The 20247-nt window shown below is 37.2% G+C and overlaps 1 protein-coding gene across 4 annotated transcripts in view; it reads right to left on the bottom strand.

The window, feature by feature from the left end:
* Positions 1 to 1312: 1312 nt before the first annotated feature.
* CCSER2 (coiled-coil serine rich protein 2) overlaps positions 1313 to 20247 on the bottom strand; it is a 188402-nt gene continuing 169467 nt past the window's right edge. For 2 of the 4 annotated variants that reach the window (XM_058542803.1, XM_058542804.1), the window contains one exon: positions 1313 to 3382. In XM_058542803.1, the coding sequence (XP_058398786.1) occupies positions 2564 to 3382 (819 nt within the window). In that variant the 3' untranslated portion in view covers positions 1313 to 2563. Of the gene's footprint in view, positions 3383 to 6030; positions 6143 to 15249; positions 15335 to 20247 lie in introns of all 4 variants that reach the window. The other 2 variants (XM_058542805.1, XM_058542806.1) reach the window with 2 other exon arrangements.

Here is a 20247-nt window from a genome sequence, read left to right as displayed (position 1 = left end):
CCATCTTCACCGAAATCACAAGAACTAAGAAAAAAAGTGATCAGAGTTCCTGTGGAGGAGGATTTGGCAGAGCTGACTTAAAGAAGCACTAAACAGAGATCAGGCCGAATCAGAGAGTGTGACCTCTGATTACTCAGGCGAGCTACATCCTCATATCATTTGTGACTTAACATTTACTAATGAGCAGACTAGTGCAATAATTATTCTTGCAGTTTTTAAAAACTGCAAATACTTTGCTGTTTTGTGCAAGCATCCTAGATTGTTTTTCTCTTAAATACATTATGCTTCATAATTATATCGATGAGCCTTCGATTAAGGCTCAACAAAAGCACAGAGAAGTTGAACTGATTGGTTAATATTTCTGCAAATTCATCAGGGGGGAAATAAGAGCAGAAAAAAGATCAGAATAAACAAATACAGGAGTCCACATTTTTATATAACAAAGACATTTCCCTCAGACTAGGGGGGTAAAAATTTAAAACTTTTCCCCTAAAGATAAAGGCCTACTTGTCAATTATGTTTCACAAGAGTCTACAGCAACTTCTAAATAAACCAAAAACCTAATTCATCAGTATGTTCTACTTCAGGGAAATATGGTGTGATAACATCCCCTTTACAATATATGAGATCAGTTTTCTTTCTCACATGCACCCACTTACAGCCGCAGCGATCACTGCTCTTTCCAGTGAACCAACAAGAGTTCTGCGGACATCTCTGATCACTTACACTAATAATACTTGGATTGTGTGGAAAACTTTCTGAAATTCAGTGCTTCTGCGGCAGAAGTGCTATCAAATGAGAGTATGACGGTAGATTTGTGTTGCTCACCTGTCACCAAATCCTAGAATGGTCTGTACCCAGTGAATGGCAAATTCCCTGGAATGGTCCTCTGGTAGGTAAGGGAAGACTGCCTCAAAATGTAATAGACACCTCTTTTGAAATGTCCACTAAAGCACCTGCTGTTGTTTCTCTAAAAAGGCTCTGACAACTTCAACAATGCACATGTTTTAAAGGAATCCCTAGAAATTTGAGTGACTTTTTGGCCATAATCCCTTTTGATACATTTTTGGTCAGCTGATCACAACCAAAACTGACTTTGTAAAAGGCTGTCTATCTGAAAGACACTAATTCCAATTAAAAGAGCTGCAGGCGAAGAGCCTAAAGATGACATGATTCAGGCGAGCAGGAGGCACGTTCACGGAGCCATCGCCGAGCGGCCCGCAGCATGATTAGGTCAGTGCACGTGGTCCCTGGGAGGCTCCACAGCTGCCTTCCTAGCACACTAAAATAAATAAGCACAATGCCATCGAAATATCTTTTAATACCTTTTAATACAACACAATTTCTCCTCTCCAATTCTATTTTTCTTCCCGAATCTACTTTTCAAGAAACTGTCATTCAAACACACACCGACATAAAAGGAAAATCTGGAAAACTCAGAAAAACAAAACTTATGAATTCCAGCTTTCTCAAGATAGTCATACTTAAATTTATACTCATTCTCAAAACATTTTAACTTGTTTGGCTATAGAAAATAGTTTTAAATCCCTATGTATGAGATATTTATATCCCACCAAAGTTTTGTGCAAACATTTCAAGTCCATTATTCCAGTCTTCGGATATTAGCAGAAAGTCAATAAATATAAATATTACAGTAAGACTTAATTTAAAATATATGCTGTGGAACCTTAAAACAGCTATCATGGATCCATAAGCCTACAGGGTTCAAAACTGAATTACCAGCAAAACTCGAGCACAACATGTCACAAATGAATAGATCTTTAAGTACAGGTTTCAAGATGTATCTCAAGCTTTCCAAAATTTATCCAGTAGCAAAAAACAAACACAAATGGAGTGTGTGTGTGTGTGCGCGTGCACGTGTAAAACAAGATGTTAGAGCAACATATAATTGGTTTATATATAATACGAAACATTTTTAGCCTGGGGAATTTGTCTGGTAAATAAATAAATACTGAGACTAGCTTGCTGATCCTAGCAAGGAAAAATAAAGCTTACATAGGCTTCCCATTAAAAGCTGGATCTCCTTTATTCATCACAGAGCTTTTGCATAGACCTTTTAAGTATACAAACACTGGCCAGAACTGTGTTTACAGACTACTATCTTCCATTATCATCAAACCTTTAGTTAAAATAGTAACCATATTCACAGGAGGGACAAGTGAAAAAGGATGAGGCTCTGAGAACCACCATTAATACAGACCTTAAAAGGATTAAATCAGCAAAGCACATTTCTTGCCTGCTAAGTGGAATATCAGGAATTTTCTGATGTGCAGAGGAATGGATTACATGATTAGAGCCTTCTGTAGGCCTCTGAGATGGCTAAGCAAACTTTTGTGTTTACCTGAGACAAATATGCTCAAGTGCTATGTACTTCGACCAGGATATAAAATGGAAGAGCCAAACTAGTAGAAGCTTCCACATTTTAATTTTAAGATTTGCAAGCTTTCAATGGAACCTCCATCATGGTAGCAAATAGCACATAAAGCTATTACAGAACAGATTGTTTTTTAAAAAAACAAATTGGCAGGTGATGGCTAGGTAGTTAATGTATCTTTGGTTTAGGAAGACGAGAATATCGTGTAGAAGCCAAACAATCCCCAGAATTCAAATTGCCATTTGGATTCTGCATGATTTCTTTCTTTCTTGTTAGTGGCCTTGGGAGGCTTGTCTTGGCCTGGAAGTTTTGAGGCTCTAGTCGGGGGTTGCTTATTTGTTTTTGTTTGAAAGAGCCAGAAGGGGGGCGGAGCTTAGATGCTTTTGGATTTGGATTATTTGCAAGACTTGTTTGACTAGATGTTGGCTGAAGTTTAGCTGAATTACATGGTATGATTATTGGTGACTTGTTACAAGTGGGAGTCCTACTTGAAGATGATTCAGAAACTGGAGGAGGTACCAAAGAATTCAAGACGGATGGCTTAAAAAGCTGCAAGGACTTGGGCTGTGACATGTGGTCCTCCGGTGAAGACTGATTTCTTCCAACTCTCTTAGCCTGGTCTACTGTTCTTGACTGGGGAAGCGCCTGAAGAGAAGTGGGTACAAACTGCATGTCACTAATTTGATTATCCACCAAATGATAAGGCTCTTGAGCATTCGTGGTCATGTTCAAGTTTGCTTCAGAAGGGGTACTCTTTGCCACATCTGTAGTGAATTGCAGGCTTGAGGAACAAGGCCGGTCTTCCAGACCATGGTTGCTTTCTTGCGGCAAGCCGTGTGTGCAGCTTTCATCCAGACGTGCCTCACCCTGAGCTGTGCCCTGGACTGTGCATTCACTGAGGGCCTCGATACGTTGTGGCTTTATTAGTTTTCCCTGGGCGGGGTCTGTGAGTCTGGGAAGGCTGCTGGAAGGCTGTAGTACTTGAGGCTATTAAAATGAAAAACAACATTAGCAACAATTCATTTTAGAAATGCCACCCAGAATTAATATAAGTTCCAATTAGGCTGTGTTGGTACTTATTATGTTTTAACATGAGAAATATGTGAGAATTTTTTAATTAAAAAATAAATTGCAATATTCAAGTGAATTCATGAGACACACACAAGAGTGATAATGGAAACAAAAAATGATACAGGCAGGAAACACTAAACAAGATCCAAAATCAAACAGGGGAAAAGAAAAATCTTAAAGTACTGATTTATTGTAGAAAAAAGATTCCTGCCTTAATTGATCCATTAATATTTAAAACTTTACATATAATAGAGCTTACATAACGACTTCTATAGCACTCAGGTTTGATCTCCCTAAAGCATTCAGTTAGTAACTGTGACCATCAGGATATCACCCATTTTGAAGTTTTTTTTAAAGGAAAGCTGTTTAGCATGTTATCACACTTGACTAGTTGATGTGAAATTCTAATTACTTAAAAATAGGTCAATACATTTAGCTAATGCTAACCTACCTTTAATATTCTTGTTGAAAAGTTTCAGAATACAACGTTTTCACAGCTTATTTGTTCTGTCTCACTGCCATATGAGAGACCAACTAAGGTTCTGTTATGTGGAAAACAGACTTACCCTGCCCAAGAGTGGACATCCACTTAGTACAATTAAAAATGATCAGCCTTTTGAATGATGGCGGAGAGTAAAACAAATGTGAAATTGCCTGTAACTTGAACCAAAGCGCAGAAGCCTACAGGACAGCAAAGTTCTCAAGGCCAATGTGCCGACGTGCCGCTACTCTGGAGTGCACTGTGTGGTTCTATTCTACACAAATCAGAGGAAACAGGCAACTTCCATTACTTTTGGGCTAGGAGGGGAGTAAGAAATATGAATCTTAAAGTTATCTTTCAGTGGCCCAAATAGTTAAAGTATATGGGGCAGAGCCTATTGTTCACGTTCTGATACAAAGGTGGTTGCTATAAATGTATAAACACACACACACACTCACACATACACTTTCTATTAAATAATGCGGGCTGAAAATGTCAAAAACTTTGGCAAAGGGCTTTGAAACGTGAACTTTAAAGGACCATTTTTAACTAACAACTTTTTTTTTTACTATGCTAATCTACAAACAAATCTACACAGTATATCTTTAATTTCTCCAACAGAAGGGGCGAATATCTTTATACTGCATCATTTGTGTGTTGTCACTTTTTTCACCTCCTTGACCAGCACTGAACGATGGCTGCCAGGGTCAGGAGTCTCGGATTAGATCATGGCAGGGTTACAAGTTACTGAGAACAAAGTTCACTGACTCATGGAGAGATGGCTGGCCATGACAATATAGGGCTAGGGTTTTAAAAAAGAGTAAAATGCAGACAATGACCACTCGAATCCATACAGAATATGTTACATTAAATTCCTATGTTTAAAATAGGTAAGCCATCTCAGTTTCTGCTTCAAGCTAAACATCCTAGACTTTCAAGTCACTTGGCATTTTCACAATAAATCACCACAGAGACGAATAAACTGTCCTTCAAGAGAAAGGCACTCAAATCACCAGGTAACTAATTCAAAAGACTCTCCTTGTGGTTCCCTAGAAAAAAAATAACCATGCCAAAGTGATCATACACTTTAGAAAGATGAGTAAAAATATAGAGCAGGACCATATTAAGCAAATCAAAATCTACCAAAGGAAAAAAAAAGTAACCAAGGAGGAGAAAGGGGCTCCATCAAATGGTTGATTAAATGGGGATCTGTTTTCCCTTTTCACCTTCACAAACACTAAGATATTCTAGTCTAGAGTTAAAAATCTTGGAGCAACTGAAGACCTTTGAAAATAGTGACAATTTAAAAAATGACTTCATTGTAACATGTCTATTGCCACTAAGAAAAAAAAAGGTATAAACGTGCTATCAGCTCAAAGCATAAAAAGTTATGATTTTATAATTAAGACAAAGTAATAAATTGATTATTAAGATAACCAAACATCCAGAAAAGGAGTACTGTGAACTGTAGATCAGTTATCCATTTGCACTGTTCTGATCACTTATATTACCCAAATGACCATGGCTTATCAGAGCACTTAAGGGAAATACAGCAGATAGAAAGATATGCTGCTTGCATGCAAGAGAGCTCCATATCAAATATTAAAGAATTAGAAAATTATCAGGTTTTTAAGAATAAAATTTTGAGTCTTTTAACTGAGAGGAGTTAGAGCGAACAATTATATAAAAAATGTCTAAACTATCGCTTAATTACATTAAATAAATTAGTGGTTTCTAAATGCTGAATAAATAATGTAGATTGCATATTTTTATTAAAAGTTTACTTTAGTGGTATAATTTCCCCATCCCAAAATAAATCTCTTGTTTTATTAATTATTTGAAAATAGTTTGGAAATCAATTCTGTTAATGTAAAGAAAAAAGTCTTTGACTTTTTTCTTTAAAAAAGTCTTTGATTACAAGTTACAAAGACTTTAAAAAAGTCTGACTTTTTTAATGGAAAAAAGTCTTTCTTTTACTTTCTTTAATGTAAAGAAAAAAGCAAGGACCAAGGAAACAACCTGCTCCTGATACATGGAAGATTGTGTAGAACTGGTTACCCCACTAAGGTCTGTCATTACCTACCTGCTGGCAAGCAGAACAACAAGCTGCCTCGTAGCCTCTAGCAAGTAAAGCCAGGATGTGTTCTGATAGCTTGCTGCTTGCAGTATAATTTCCCCAAATTGTAAACACTCAACTGTATTAACATAAAGGCAAGATGTTAACAATTCATCTTGCCCACATTCACGACTGCTTCTATGCCCTCAGACATCTTTAGAATGAATTCCAAATATAAAAAGAAAGATCCCATGTTCTCATGGATAATAAGATCAATAAAGGAACATCAAATACCATTTATTTATTTTTTAAAAATGTCTACAACGTATCCTGCATTGTACTAAGTGTAGGAAAATATGGAACTGAACACAATGCTGTTCCTGTGGTTGAGAGGCGTAGTGAGGGAGATAGGTAAACAAATGATGAGACCACGCCTCAAGAATTACAACATATGGGAACAAAAAGAATACACGTGCCCGACTGGAGAGGTCACAGAAGGCATCCAAGAATTGCAAACATCTGAACTGAGCTTTAAGGTGAGTAGGAGTTTGCCAAGTAGACAAGAAGGGAAGAGCATTAAAGGCAGAGGGCCAATACATGCTAAGCAAAGAAGCAAAAAAAGAACATGGTTTGTTCTAGTAATTTCAAACAGTTAGACTGAATTTGGAGAGCACAGTGCTGATGGGAAAGTGTAGGCAAAGGCAAACTCATAAAGGCACTCATGTCAGGCTAAGCAGTCCTGACTTCGTGCAGTAGGTGATGGGAGAGACTGATGAATTTTGTTTAAGCAGAGGAATTAATGTGTACTGCAGAATGTCACTCTGGTGGAATCTGTGAGGGACGCAGTGGGAGGGGATGAGACTGGAAGCAGAAGAGCCAGGTAGTATGCTACTGCCAAGAGACCAGGTGACAAATTATAAAGGTCTAAAATTAGGATACTGGAATAAAACTGGGAAAGATTAGAAGAGATTTTGAAGGTGGGACAAATAAGTGGCTGTTTGGGAGGAATTAAGATGAATTTCAGGTTTCTGGCTTTGGAGATGCATGATGAGGTATTACCCTGTATCGAAAAAAGGCCTCTGGGGAAGTTGCCCATCAGCCCATTCGTTTTATAGCCTCAGCAGCCCACAGGACACAGAGGGCAAAAGGAACCCCCCACTACTGGGGGAACTTCAGGAAACTCCCTGTGGTCACAAATAAATAGAACTTTAGTATTCCATCCTTGCAACTTGTAGAAGGGTTGTTACTGAAGCTTCAAAATGTGGAACCATCTCCAGACTTAGAGTCAAGTGCTTCTAACTGGACTCAGCAACTTCAAGTCCTACTTTAGTTAGAGACATACACTGCAGCACACCATTCTGAGAATTCTCAGATGCAACGGTTACAGGTGTCAAGGTCTAGAGTGCCAGCAACAGGCACTACTGGGCAATTGTGCAGGGTATCGGTAGGCATTTTCCATGATAATTTTAAATGCATATTTTGGGCTGCTTACAAAGATAACCAGAGACTACGAGCTCCTTACAGGCATGCACCAGGCTTTATTCATTTTGTTGATGTAGTGGGTATCCCTAGTATTTGGTACATAGCAGGCATTAAATATATATTTGCCAGATCCCTGTTAGGGCAATGATGCAGCACTAATAATCAAATAGAAACAAGTTTAAAAAACACTGATGAAAAATAAATCTTATAATAGAAATAAAAACGTTTTCTCTAAATAAGTTTGGGGTTAGCTTAATGATTCATGTTTAGACTAGCAGGAAAGATTAATTAATTACACGTTAACCTGAACACAGCACCTCCCATAATGATGTACACCAGCTAAGCCACAAATGTTTCTTACTTGAAGACTAGACATTGCTAGATGAAATGAGCTGGGCGTTCAGCTCTTTTCCATTTCTAATTCTAATAATTAAATATGATTATACCTGTTAAAGGCTCAGCACAGGACCTCCCAGCACATCACAAGTGCTCAATAAATATCATCTATGATTATTAAAAGGTGTGTGAATGACGAATTCGAGCCATGGCCCTTTTGTAACAGGGACTTGAGGGAAAAAAAAAAGACAAGTTCTATAACAGTATAATAAACTAGTTGCTACAGAATAAGAGGTTTCTAGGGTTCAAATACATATTTCAATAATGTCGGTCCCATCTAAATTTTTTTTTTTTTTGTGAGGAAGATCAGCCCTGAGCTAACATCCAACGCCAATCCTCCTCTTTCTTGCTGAGGAAGACTGGCCCTGGGCTGTGCCCATCTTCCTCTACTTTATATGGGACGCCACCACAGCATGGCTTGACAAGCAGTGCGTCGGTGTGCGCATGGGATCCAAATCTGCGAACCCCAGGCCACCAAAGCGGAGCACGTGCGCTTAACTGCTGCGTCACTGGGCCGGCCCCACATCTAAATGTTTTAAATCCATAGCAGGCATATCTGATATGACACAGAGGTCAAGCTTCCTTAAGTGCCTCCCTGGAGATAAACCAGAGCTAGGACATGCAAGGCACTTTAAAGTTAAGGAAGAATTTACTTGTGGCAATATGACGAAGCCAGTACAACACAGTACTGAATCACCTGGCTTCTGGAGTCAGACGGATCTGGGTTTGAGTCCTGGCTCTATCTCTTACTATTGGTGAGATACTGGGTAAATTATCTTTCTCTTCTGAGATGGAATTTCATAATTAACAAAATGAGAGTAGTAACAGTATCTATACCTCACTGAACTGTTGTAAATAATAATTGATGACATGCATACAGAGTGCTGAGTATAATGCCTGACACATTACAAACCCCTGAGTAACCTTCTACTCTGGGCTCTGAGAGAACGCCCCGGGGCTTCCCTTCTTTCCAGGGGCAGACAGTCCAACTCTTAAGTTCACATACATGTTCTCCAATTATCCCAAGATCCTAGGTGGAAGGTATTGTCTTCTTTTTGTAAATGAGTAAAGTGAGGTTTAAAAAAGTTATGTAACATATCCAAATTCACACACTTTAGCAAATGGCAAAGCCAGAATTTGAACTGACAGAGAATTTAAAATGTAGCGCTAAAATTTTATTATTCTGTGCTATTTGAGTAATTCCAATGAGTTCACAGACTTTCAGAATACGCAATATAGCCAGATGATTGTTTTAAAAACTCCATAGGCAGATTCAGTACCAACATTCGGGTACTAACTTTTGTGGATCGTGCCCTATTTCTTTCTTAGCCGATCTATCCTACACAGGATAACTCTCAGACACCAAACTCAGGCCATGCTGTGGAGCAGTATTTCTGGGAAAAAGTAGTTCCAAGTGACCCACTGAAGGGAATACACTGAACACAAGGAAAGGCAAATTAGCACTCAGCACTGAGAAAAACTCTTCACCGGTTCACACCACTTCAAAGATTTCTAGCTTAAGAAAAAATATTCCTATCAGTTTCTGTAAACATTCTTGTTCTAGAGTCACCAACAATAAAATGGCAGCTGGAAACATCAAGTCCTGATTGAGTAAAAATATGTCAAAGTGTGTAAAGTAGAAAGCAGGAAATGTTCTCAAGTGTAATGATGCTACTGCATAACAGACACAGGAATTATCTAAAATTATTTTCTTGGTACATACAAGTTTATTATTATTAAACACATTTTAAAGGTTAAAAAGAAGATGGAAATGGAGCCATCTGTACCATGCCTGTAATTTCATGCAGGCTCTACATGCATCATGCAAACTGGGAAACAAAAACAAAAATAAAAAAGTGATTATGAGGAAGGTGGTAAGAAAAAATCTGAAATTGTACTGTACCACGCTTTGTCAGAGAAGTAATGGACTAACTTCTCAACTCCTTGCCAATGGCATAATGGGAGAGCAGAGACAAGAAAAAGACAGGACAACGGTGTCAGAGACCACACACAACACCAAGGCACTGCCATGACTGGGTAGCAGCCAACAGTATTTGCTTTGCTTCTGTTGTGTTTTTCTAGGCATTATTATTTTATTTAATATATTTGTATAAAATGAAAACATATTTTTAATGGATTTATACTTTCTTGCTGAAGTGGTTTGCAAATTAATGCAACTATTCATATCTACAGAATGGCGTATGTAAAACTTCTCAAACTTAAACTCCCTTGAAGAATCTCACCAAATAAAATACCAGAAAGAATTTTGATACAATTTAATATTCATACTCCAAAGATCCAAAAAGGTTTAGTTACTGTAATCTCTTACAAAGGAATAGAAATTTTTTAGTAATTTTAGAGAGTCTTGCACATTATACACTAAATACAACCCAATATTTATGTTTACTTTTATTACTGCTGCTGCATTAAAGAACAATAAAAGTATAATCTGATCTTCATGTATGTCTTAAATATGATGATCTAAATTATAAGCGAGGCTCCACACATCACTATAGAGATGGAAGACATAACTGGATCCCTAGTGTAACTAGATTCAAAGAATTCTGCTCTGTAATTCACAGGAACCCAATCACAGCTTCCAAGGTTTCTTGGAACCAGGAATGCTCTTACTCCTCTAGATCTCAGAGGACTTACAGAAGATACCTGATTGATAAATTTGAATTATAGATGAGCAAATTCTGAAATAAGGAGTTCAACAGCTTTTCTAAATCTATCAGTTAACTGCTTTTAAAAACTATCAAAGTGATTAATAGTGAGTTAAGTAAGCATTTACTATACAGGCACAATCAGTGTGAGATGGTTAATTTTCATGGGTCTATATCTCTAAACACAGAACCCATCAGCATCTACCTCTGGGATGCAGAGTAGTTAAGAAAACAAAACTAAATAGCATCATAATAGTACAATTCCATTGGTATGGCCAATATGCATGGTATATTTATCCAGAGTAGGATACTGCAGGCACTATCGTATAGCACCATATATGGCTAACAAAATGATCCCACAATCTGCAGAGCAGGCTGTTTTAAAAGGCTTGCACAGAAAACAGTAATTGTTGTGTTTCTCATAATTGCAAGATGTTGAGAGAGAAACTAACCCATGCCTAGGTTTACAGGACGGCCTCCTGGACCATGAGTTGGATGCACATTTCTAGCCAATTAACCAATGACTATACTAAACAGCACTTGAAATTAGCTACAAAAATGGACACAGTGCCATAGCCTATATTAACTACACTTAAAAAGATCACTGTAAAATGTAATTGTTCAGTTTTTACTGAGTTACTCTAGTTTCCATTTCACTGGAAAATATTTTATTTTTATGAAAAGTCACTCCCAGAGCTAATTTCTCATTAAAGCACTGAAATTGACGCTATCCTTACATTCAGAATTGACTACAGTCACAGGGTGGAGCCAACCAGATGAAGTCGCGTTAATGTATACCTTATGAGCATGTTTGACAGTTAATGCACATCATTTGTCCCTAGAAAGAGCACACTCTTTGATTAAGTAACATCCTTCTAGTAATCTAGCTAAGAGCGTGCTGACACTGATCTGTACTCAAGGACAAACTGCACTGCAATACTATCTCTATTTAATAGGGAAAAATGGAAACAACATCAACGCCCAAAATAGGAAAAGATTAAATAAATTCGAGTATATCCACATGACAATGTATTATCACGCAGCCATTAAAATAATGTTTTAAAGAAATATTTACTTATGAAAAATGTTCCTATAATGATACTATGTGAAAAAAAGCAAAATAAAAAATTGAGAAGAAAATATGCGAGTATCATATGTCCTAAGAGAAAGTACTGTTTTATGAATCTTATTGGAATTTTAAATACACACACATATGTGTGCTGGGTTGTAAATACATAGTTTTATTCAGTGAATACATACTGGGTTGTGATATAAAATAAATTTATAAGTGTCGCTTGTCAAAAAGGTTTGCAAAACACTCCCTGAAGGTTATAAGTGGAAAAGGAGGATATAAGACAACATAATTGCCATTCTTAGTGTAATTCTGGTGAATACAATTAGTTATTATAATAATATAAATTGAGAAATCAGGCAACACTACATCAAGAAACTGCTGGGTTATTGAGACATATGACTATTAAGACAAAAACATGCATTTATGTTATTTTTGTTGTTTAAAAACAATTTTTTCCTCCACATCTAAGTTATTGCACATAGAAGGTAAAAGTAGATAAGATCTCTAAACTTTTTCAAGCAAGGTGTTAAACAGCAAATTTTAAAAATCTTTTTAGGCATGATAAGAAATAGGTATTATTTCAAAATATACTTTTTGAAAAGTCAACTATCCCTAGAAGCATATGCTCTGGCAAGAAATGCTATTTGAGATTACCATTAAGACTTTTTACTTGCCAACAATAATTATTTCTATTAAATTTTCCCTCTATGAGGTAGGTTGTTTATCATTCCTAATTTACAGGGTTGGAAATTAGAAAGACTAACCCAACGCCAGTTAAGTCAATGTGGACAAAAGCTGAAGTGCCTACTGAAAATAGAAAGACCCCTGTAGGTCTAAATGTAGATAATTTCTGCTAACCCAAAGAAAAATTTAACTTGAAACGACAAGACAAACATCATCATGTTGAGACTAGTAATATACTCAAAAAAACAAATGTAAGTCAAAATTTCCTAGAAAGAAAAAAAATGCTTAAAGATCAGGATTTTCCTTTTATCTCCATTTTTCTAGAGTTATTCTTAAATTCAGCAAGAACTTCCTTGGTCAGTACAGCTTTCTTGAGGGACTAGAGCCAATATCTCCTGTAAGCATTAATCATTTCACTCTGCATATCTAGAACAGGCTATCTTTTTATGCTGAAAGGTCTACTACTCTTCTACATTTAAAAAAAATGAAACCAAAACCGGATTGCCTTACTGAAAACTAATAGCCAAGCCTACCTGGCTTCTGCATTTAGAAGAAAAAAAAGGTTAGGTTGATGTTCAAAAGGGCATCAGAAAGAACTTATTAATGAAACAGATTATAATACAGAAGAACTCTCAACTATCTACCATCACCTACAGAATTACAACCCCCCAAAATCAGCACTAGGAATCACATACTGACTAAACACAAAGACTAATAATATTTCACTGAATATAAGTTTAGTGTAGGAAAAGGAAAAATCTATTTCAAACCCTCTGAAAAACCACTGGATTTTACTCCCCTAATTCCATACCCTTCTCCTTCTCTATATTTTATCACTAAAAAAAAAAATTTTATTTGTAAACCGCTTCAGCTGCTCTCAGGGTAAATCCAAAGTAGTGCTGTAGTTTAGGACATTATTTCTCCTCTAAAGGAACCTCTCAAGCTCAGTAAGAGCTGTCAAACAGCTGTGAACAAGTTCCAGTTATCACTCTCCACAAGTAGGGTCCTATGAGTCTCAATGATCACATCCCAGGGCAGTTCTCTTAGCTGAGGAAGCCATAAGAACTTACCCAGGGAAAGACTCCAGTGTATACATCTTCCCCTAGGTGGCTAACACATCCCAACTCTGGAGAACCCAAACTTTCTTTTTGCTACCTTGGAGATGCAGAGGAAGAAGGTTTGCCTTAAAAAAGCCAGAAAGACAGATCTTGATAGCAGTGTTGCAGGACAGAGCTGCTTCATAGCTGGAAACGAAAAAGACAGCTCTGACCCAAAAGGAAAGGAGGAAGAAGCATTTGAAATTGGAGGGCCAATAACTCAGGGGAGGGACAAGAAAATTCTAAAGCTATACAAATAAGAAACTAGTGAAATGGGTGTTTCTGAGAAACGTGTTTTAAAAATAAATCTAAAACTATTTGCAATACAGAATAATTAACCTTAAACTTCAATTCCATATTATAACTAGCTGAGCGGAAGGAGAATGCAGGAGAATGGTGGAGGAAAAAGATGGGGACTGAAGGAGGGCTCCAGTACACTCAAGGTAGTTGTGTTAATCTGAGGTAAATCTGTCAAACCATGCTGGTTACAGGCTACAAGCCTAAGAATACATTATCATTTGTTACAACTGCCCTTTGAAATTCAGATTAGTTCACTAGCAATTTAGTGTAATTCCTTATACGCTAGGAATCTTTAAATGGAGGAGAAAAAAAGCAACTTACTTGAAGCTAAGACAAGTAAAAAGGAAGGCAGTGGGAGATGGAAAAGGAGGAGGAGGAGGAGGAGGAGGAGAAACTCCTTACTGCTTCCACTAAACAAATTAGCTTGCTGCTAAATTACCTGATATAAAAGCCTATATAAACTCTCCACTCTATTGTTCTTTAAAACTGTGCACAAGGGAAGGAGAGGTATAATAACCAAAATATAACTTCAAACCTTGTCTTGAATTCATGTTGATACTTCAAAATTTTGCCTAATTCAAGAAATAAATTTTTATTTGAATAAATCACATTTCTTAATTTTAATTAATTAAAATTTCCCCTTTTGGACCTTTGATACTTCACATAGATAAGGATAATTTGTGAAAAAGTTGATATGAATCACAAATCAGGGTAAACCCATGGAGAAAGCAATTCAAAGTGACTCTGACAATATTTATCTCTCTTTTTCATTAATATTAGCTTTTTTGGGTGACTTTTCAAAAAAGATAAAATATAACCAACTTACCAGGTGTACTTAAAGTACATAATACAAAATGATAAACATTGTTTTGGAAAGCAGATTTAATGTAAACAAAAAAAATTTTACAGTCAAATAATTACTAAATCATTAGAAATGTTAGTAAACCATGCATATTCAAAAGCCATTTCTTCTGTACTGTAAAGCAGCTGATAAATTACAGAGACACATTAGTTGTTAAAAAACACCCTGCAAAAATGATTTAAAAGCTGTTTCTTCTAGATAACAGTGAAATGCAATCAAAACCTTTTGATTAGGAAATATTTAAAGAAATGTGCAATGGTCTAGTAAGCCTGCTCCCTAAACAGTATGCATCTGTCCATTATACCACTGCAGATAGGGTGTGTATTTTTAACATAACTAGATTAAAAAAACAATTTTTCTTTACATATCTCAAGGTCATGAAAAAAGAAAATGCATTAAAAACAGATGCATGTCAGTAGGTCTAGGGTCACTGGCAACAGGTGTAAACAGCATTAGAGTGAAATTAACTTCAGACAGCTTTCCTAAGGCTCTAGTGGAAGTCTATTCACATGCAGTCACAGAAGTGTTAATTACGGGAGGAGAGCCCAGGCAGAGCAGGTTTAGCACATGCCTGCAGGTCCCTCTGGACGGGAGAGGAGGTGCTGGGGAGGGACAGGTCATGCAGAAGGGAAATACCATCAACGGGAAGCCAGAGCAGGATAGGAGTGAGAGACACAGACTCACTCTGTCTGCGGTGCGGCGGAACAGTCCGTGGGATCCCCTGGAAGGAGCCCTGCCAAGGAGAGAAGGAGGGAGCAGAATACCCACTCTGTGCAGAGAGAGACGGGGGTAGGGAGGTATAATAAAAAAGGGAACCGAAAAATAGAGAAACCAAAGTCATATTTTTTTAAAATAATAACACAACAATAGTGTTAACGAGAAGACAGATTGCATTTTTTTTAAATACAGGCAGCTCAAATTACGAAAAACACATCTAATCCAAACCTAGTTGTTTTTCATATATTTTAAGAAAAAAATTATTTTCCTCTAATATTTATAATTAATGCATAAGAAATAATATATTCTTTCTGGTATACATTACATTTATTATCACATATTCTCTTTTTAAAGTAGGAGATTCCAGCCTTTTGCAAAAAATGAAAGCATTTAAAAGGGGAGATAGACTTTAGGTGTTAAACACACAGAGACTGCATCAATTATAAAATCAGGCAATAAAAAAATTACCATATGAAAAAGCTTTCTTTTTAAATCATACATTTTCAGAGGATTAGTAGGTAAAATAAAGGTCAAAAAATATTAACTGAAGATAGCAGAACCAACATAGCTTAAAAAGACTGAGGATGTTGTGAGAGTGAGTACTGTATCAAGAACGTGACATATAGGCCACAGGTTACACATGCAAGCTTTTTGATTTGAATATTTGTGGCTTCTTATCTTTGCTTTTTTTAATCACAGATTATCAGAATTGGAATACACTTGAAATGTTGTTTACTTAAATTTCCTTACTTCCCAAATAAAACTGGGTCTTCAAGAAACAAAGAATTCGTTCAATGTCTGTAAACAGAACGAGATTGGCTCTCACGTCTCTCTGTTTCTAGCCTCCTCACTGACTGAAACATATCCATAAATAAAACTACTGGAACACTCACGACATCATCAAGGAAAATGAGCCTGTAAAATTATCATCATACCCAGTTTAATTTGCAAAAGAAAGTACGCATACTTTTTCAGACTAATTAATCTGACACAGAAATGATATATTAAAAGATTATTAACATAGTTTATCGGTGTTTACAGATTTCACCAACACTGGTCCAAATAAAATTTTTTTCACCTCTGAATCAACATTCTTTGGCTCAGTTCAGTACAATCAGACACTTCTTTAAATGTAAGAGTAATCCTACATTGCTCACAATACAGCAAAAACAAAGATCCCATTTTCTAAGTTGATGAAGGGAAAAAATAGCTACAAGAAACTAAGTAGAATTAACGATCTTTAGAATATCCTAGCAAATAAAGATCTTGTCTTTGAGATTATTATACTTTCTCCACTAATTTAACCAGAGATGTCTGCAAAACTAGCTTAGAAAACATTTAATAGGGTGATGACCCCAGGTGCTCTCCACAGATATTACCTGATATAACTCCATTTTGCTGTTTCAGGAATGTTTTGGTTCAAAAGCTTTACACAAAACAAGTCCTCAACCAAGAAGAGGCATGCACTTTCCTGCCTATGAGTTGCACCAGGGCCAAGTTTCTACCCACTGCCCTGGGTAAAAAGTCTTTCAGATAGGGATTTTGTATGTAAGCTAAACCAGCAGTCTCTCACAGAAATAAGTTCTCTCCGGAGGTCTGTGGCAATAGTACTCACTGGGAGTCAGGGGAACCGTGTTTTTCTTGGATCTTCCATAAGACCTGCAACTTTGATAAAGCCACTGACTGATCTTTTCTGAGCTTCAGTTTCTTCATTTGTAAGATGTAGATGGAATATGCTATAGATTGAATATTTGTGTCCCTCTCAAAATTTCATAGTTGAAATCTATTCCTCCCGATGATTTGGAGGTGGGGCCTTTGGGAGGTGATTAGGTCATGAGGGTTGAGCCCTCATGAATGGGAATAGTGCCCTTATAAAAGAAAGGGAGAAAGGAGAGAGTTCCCTCACTCCTTCCAGCATGTGAGGACACAGGGAGAAGACGGCCATCTATGAACTGGGAAGTGGGCCCTCACCAGACACTGAATCTGTCAGAGCCTTGTTCTTAGACTTCCAGCCTCCAGAACTGTGAGAAATAAACTTCTATTGTTTATAAGCCACCCCGTCTTTGGTATTCTGTTATAGCTGCCCGAACGGACCAAGACAGAATGATTTATCTCTAAAACACTTCTCACTTTTAGTTCTTATAATTCAGTTACTCACATATCTGTCCTTATCCCCACTCCAGAGTCACTGTTATCCTTTTATAACTCTATTTATATGGCATTCAAAACAATCAACTTTGTATGAAATTGTCTCTCCTGACGTATCATTAGTTCTTTGAAATAATTTAAGTGAAAGTATCTGTCACAATACCTAGAACCTGGCAGGACGTTTAAAAGATGATAAATGTCCCACCTTCTCTGCCTAACAGTCTCCAACACACAGCAGACTCTAAATAATTGTTTACTGATTTAAACTGAATTAAATCAAGTTATTGTGTTTATCTAGAGATGAAGCTATAACATCTGTCAGGCCTGGGACACACAGTGTAAGCACCTAAGAATCTTAAAAAAAAAACAATGATAACAATGATACTCATCTTCATTCCTCCAAGAACAACAAATCATGATCTCTGAAATGGGCCTGAGCATGAGAAGGAGAGAGACAATCTTGTGAGGTAAATACATCAACAGCTCTGCCTGCTATCGCCAAGGGGCACTTGTTTATTAAGCTGACTAAACAGTTGTCATTTGACTTTATGCCTAGAAAAGCAAAAAATGTTACTCGTCTTATTTCTGCCACTTAAAATGCCTCCTGCCACTTCCCTATCCCCATCTGTCAAAATCCTATCTAGCCTTCCCAGCTCATTTTAAACCCATTTCCTAAAAGCTTGTCCTGATCCTACCTAAATTAATTATGACCACTCTTGTTTATAAGCATCCACATCTCTTGGTGCATACTTGTCTCAGGGAATTTTTCTTCCTCTACTCATTATGTTGATTTGAATATTTTTCTTATTCTTCTATTAAATATAACCACTCTGACAATAATAGCTTTCTTACTTTTCTTGTTGTCAACTACAGCTTCTTGTTAAGTGACTTATACAGAGTAGAACCAACACACTGTTATTAAAATTTAATACAAGCAGAGGGGCTGGCCTGGTGGCGTAGCAGTTAGGTTAGTGCGCTCTGTCTCAGCGGCCCAGGGTTCGCAGGGTTCGGATCCTGGGCGCAGACCGATGCATCGCTTGTCAAGCCATGTTGTGGCGGCGTCTCATATAAAGTAGAGGAAAATGGGCACGCATGTTAGCCCAGGACCAATCTTCCTCAGCAAAAAGAGGAAGATTGGTGGGGGCCGGCCCCATGGCTTAGCGGTTAAGTGTACATGCTCTGCCACTGGTGGCCCGGGTTTGGATCCCGGGCACGCACCAACGCACTGCTTGTCGGACCATGCTGTGGCGGCATCCCACATACAGCAACTAGAAGGATGTGCAACTATAACATACAACTATCTACTGGGGCTTTGGGGACAAAAGGAGGAGGATTGGCAATAGATGTTAGCTCAGGCCTGGTCTTCCTCAGCAAAAAGACGAGGATTGGCATGGATGTTAGCTCAGGGCTGATCTTCCTCACAAAAAAAAAAAAATTTAATACAAGTGGGATTTCCAGTTTCAGCACAAGATAGAATACATATACTTTTCCCTTTTCCTCCTGCAAAATACAGCTAAAAACCTTGGACATTATGTATAAAACTCTGAAAGGTGGAGCTAAGAACACAGACCAGGTAGGGAACTTGAAATTCAGGAAGAAACATGGTAGATAATTCTCTGGGCTTTCTTTTCACCTAATGTATCCTAGACTAGGTGATGGAAAAGCTAGCACCTGGAAATGTCAATGGGCACAGACAAAAACAAAGTCAGTCTCAGAAAAACCTGCACCCTGCCAAACGACCAGGAAAGAAGTAGCCTAGTAATACACAAAACTTGTACACTATAACCTGCTAAACGCCACGGGAAAACCTGCCGCCCTCGTCCCCATCCCGATCAGAAAAGACCAACTGGGAAACCTAGGCTTCCACCCTCACCTGGCCCTAATATTATCTTACGTGGTTCTTAAGGTATGTATAGGCAAATATTAAGATATTTATATTATAAATGGGGGAGAGGAGGGACTTAAAGGGTAGTAAGGTTTCTATACTTAGTAGACTACATAAAGTTATGTATATATAATGTAATACCTAGAGCAACCATACATTTCCATAAAAAGAGTATGTAAAGTAAAACAGAAAAGATATACCATGAAAAAAAATCAAAAGAAAGCAAGAGTGGCTATATTAATACCAAATAAAGGAGGATTCAGATTAAGTCACCAGGTACAGAGTGGGACCTTATAAAATGATAAAATGGTCAATCTACCAAGAAGACATAGCAATCCTAAATGTGTATGCACCAAACTACAGAGCTGTACAATAAATGAAGCAAAAACTGAAAGAATAGCCAATCCACAATTACATCTGGAAGGCCAACACCCCTCTCTCAACAATTGATAAAACAACTAGACAATAAAATCACTAATGATATAAAAGAACTCAAGGACACCATCAACAGTCAGGATCTAATCAACATTTACAGAATATTCCATCCAAGAACAGCAAAATACATATTCTTTTCAAGAGTCCACAGAACATTTAACAAAACAGACCACGGTCTAGGCCATAAAACAAACCCCAACAAACTTAAAAGAACTGAAATGATACAGAATGTCTCTGACCACACTGGAATCAAATTAGAAATCAGTAACAGAAAAACAGAAAAATTTCCAAACACTTGGATACTAAACAACATAATTCATGCGTCAAAGAAGTAGTCTCAAGGGAAATTAAAAAAAACACACTGAATACAAAATATAATACATAATATCACAAGTTGTAGGGCACAACTAAAGCAGTGACAGAAAAGAGAAAAAAAAATCTCAAATCATTAAATTAAACTTCCACCTTAAGAAATTTGGGGAAAAAAAAACAAAATA

This window comes from Diceros bicornis, chromosome 6, assembly GCF_020826845.1.
Source record: "Diceros bicornis minor isolate mBicDic1 chromosome 6, mDicBic1.mat.cur, whole genome shotgun sequence".
Taxonomy (NCBI): Eukaryota; Metazoa; Chordata; class Mammalia; order Perissodactyla; family Rhinocerotidae; genus Diceros; species Diceros bicornis.
This window is presented reverse-complemented; position numbering and strand designations above follow the sequence as displayed.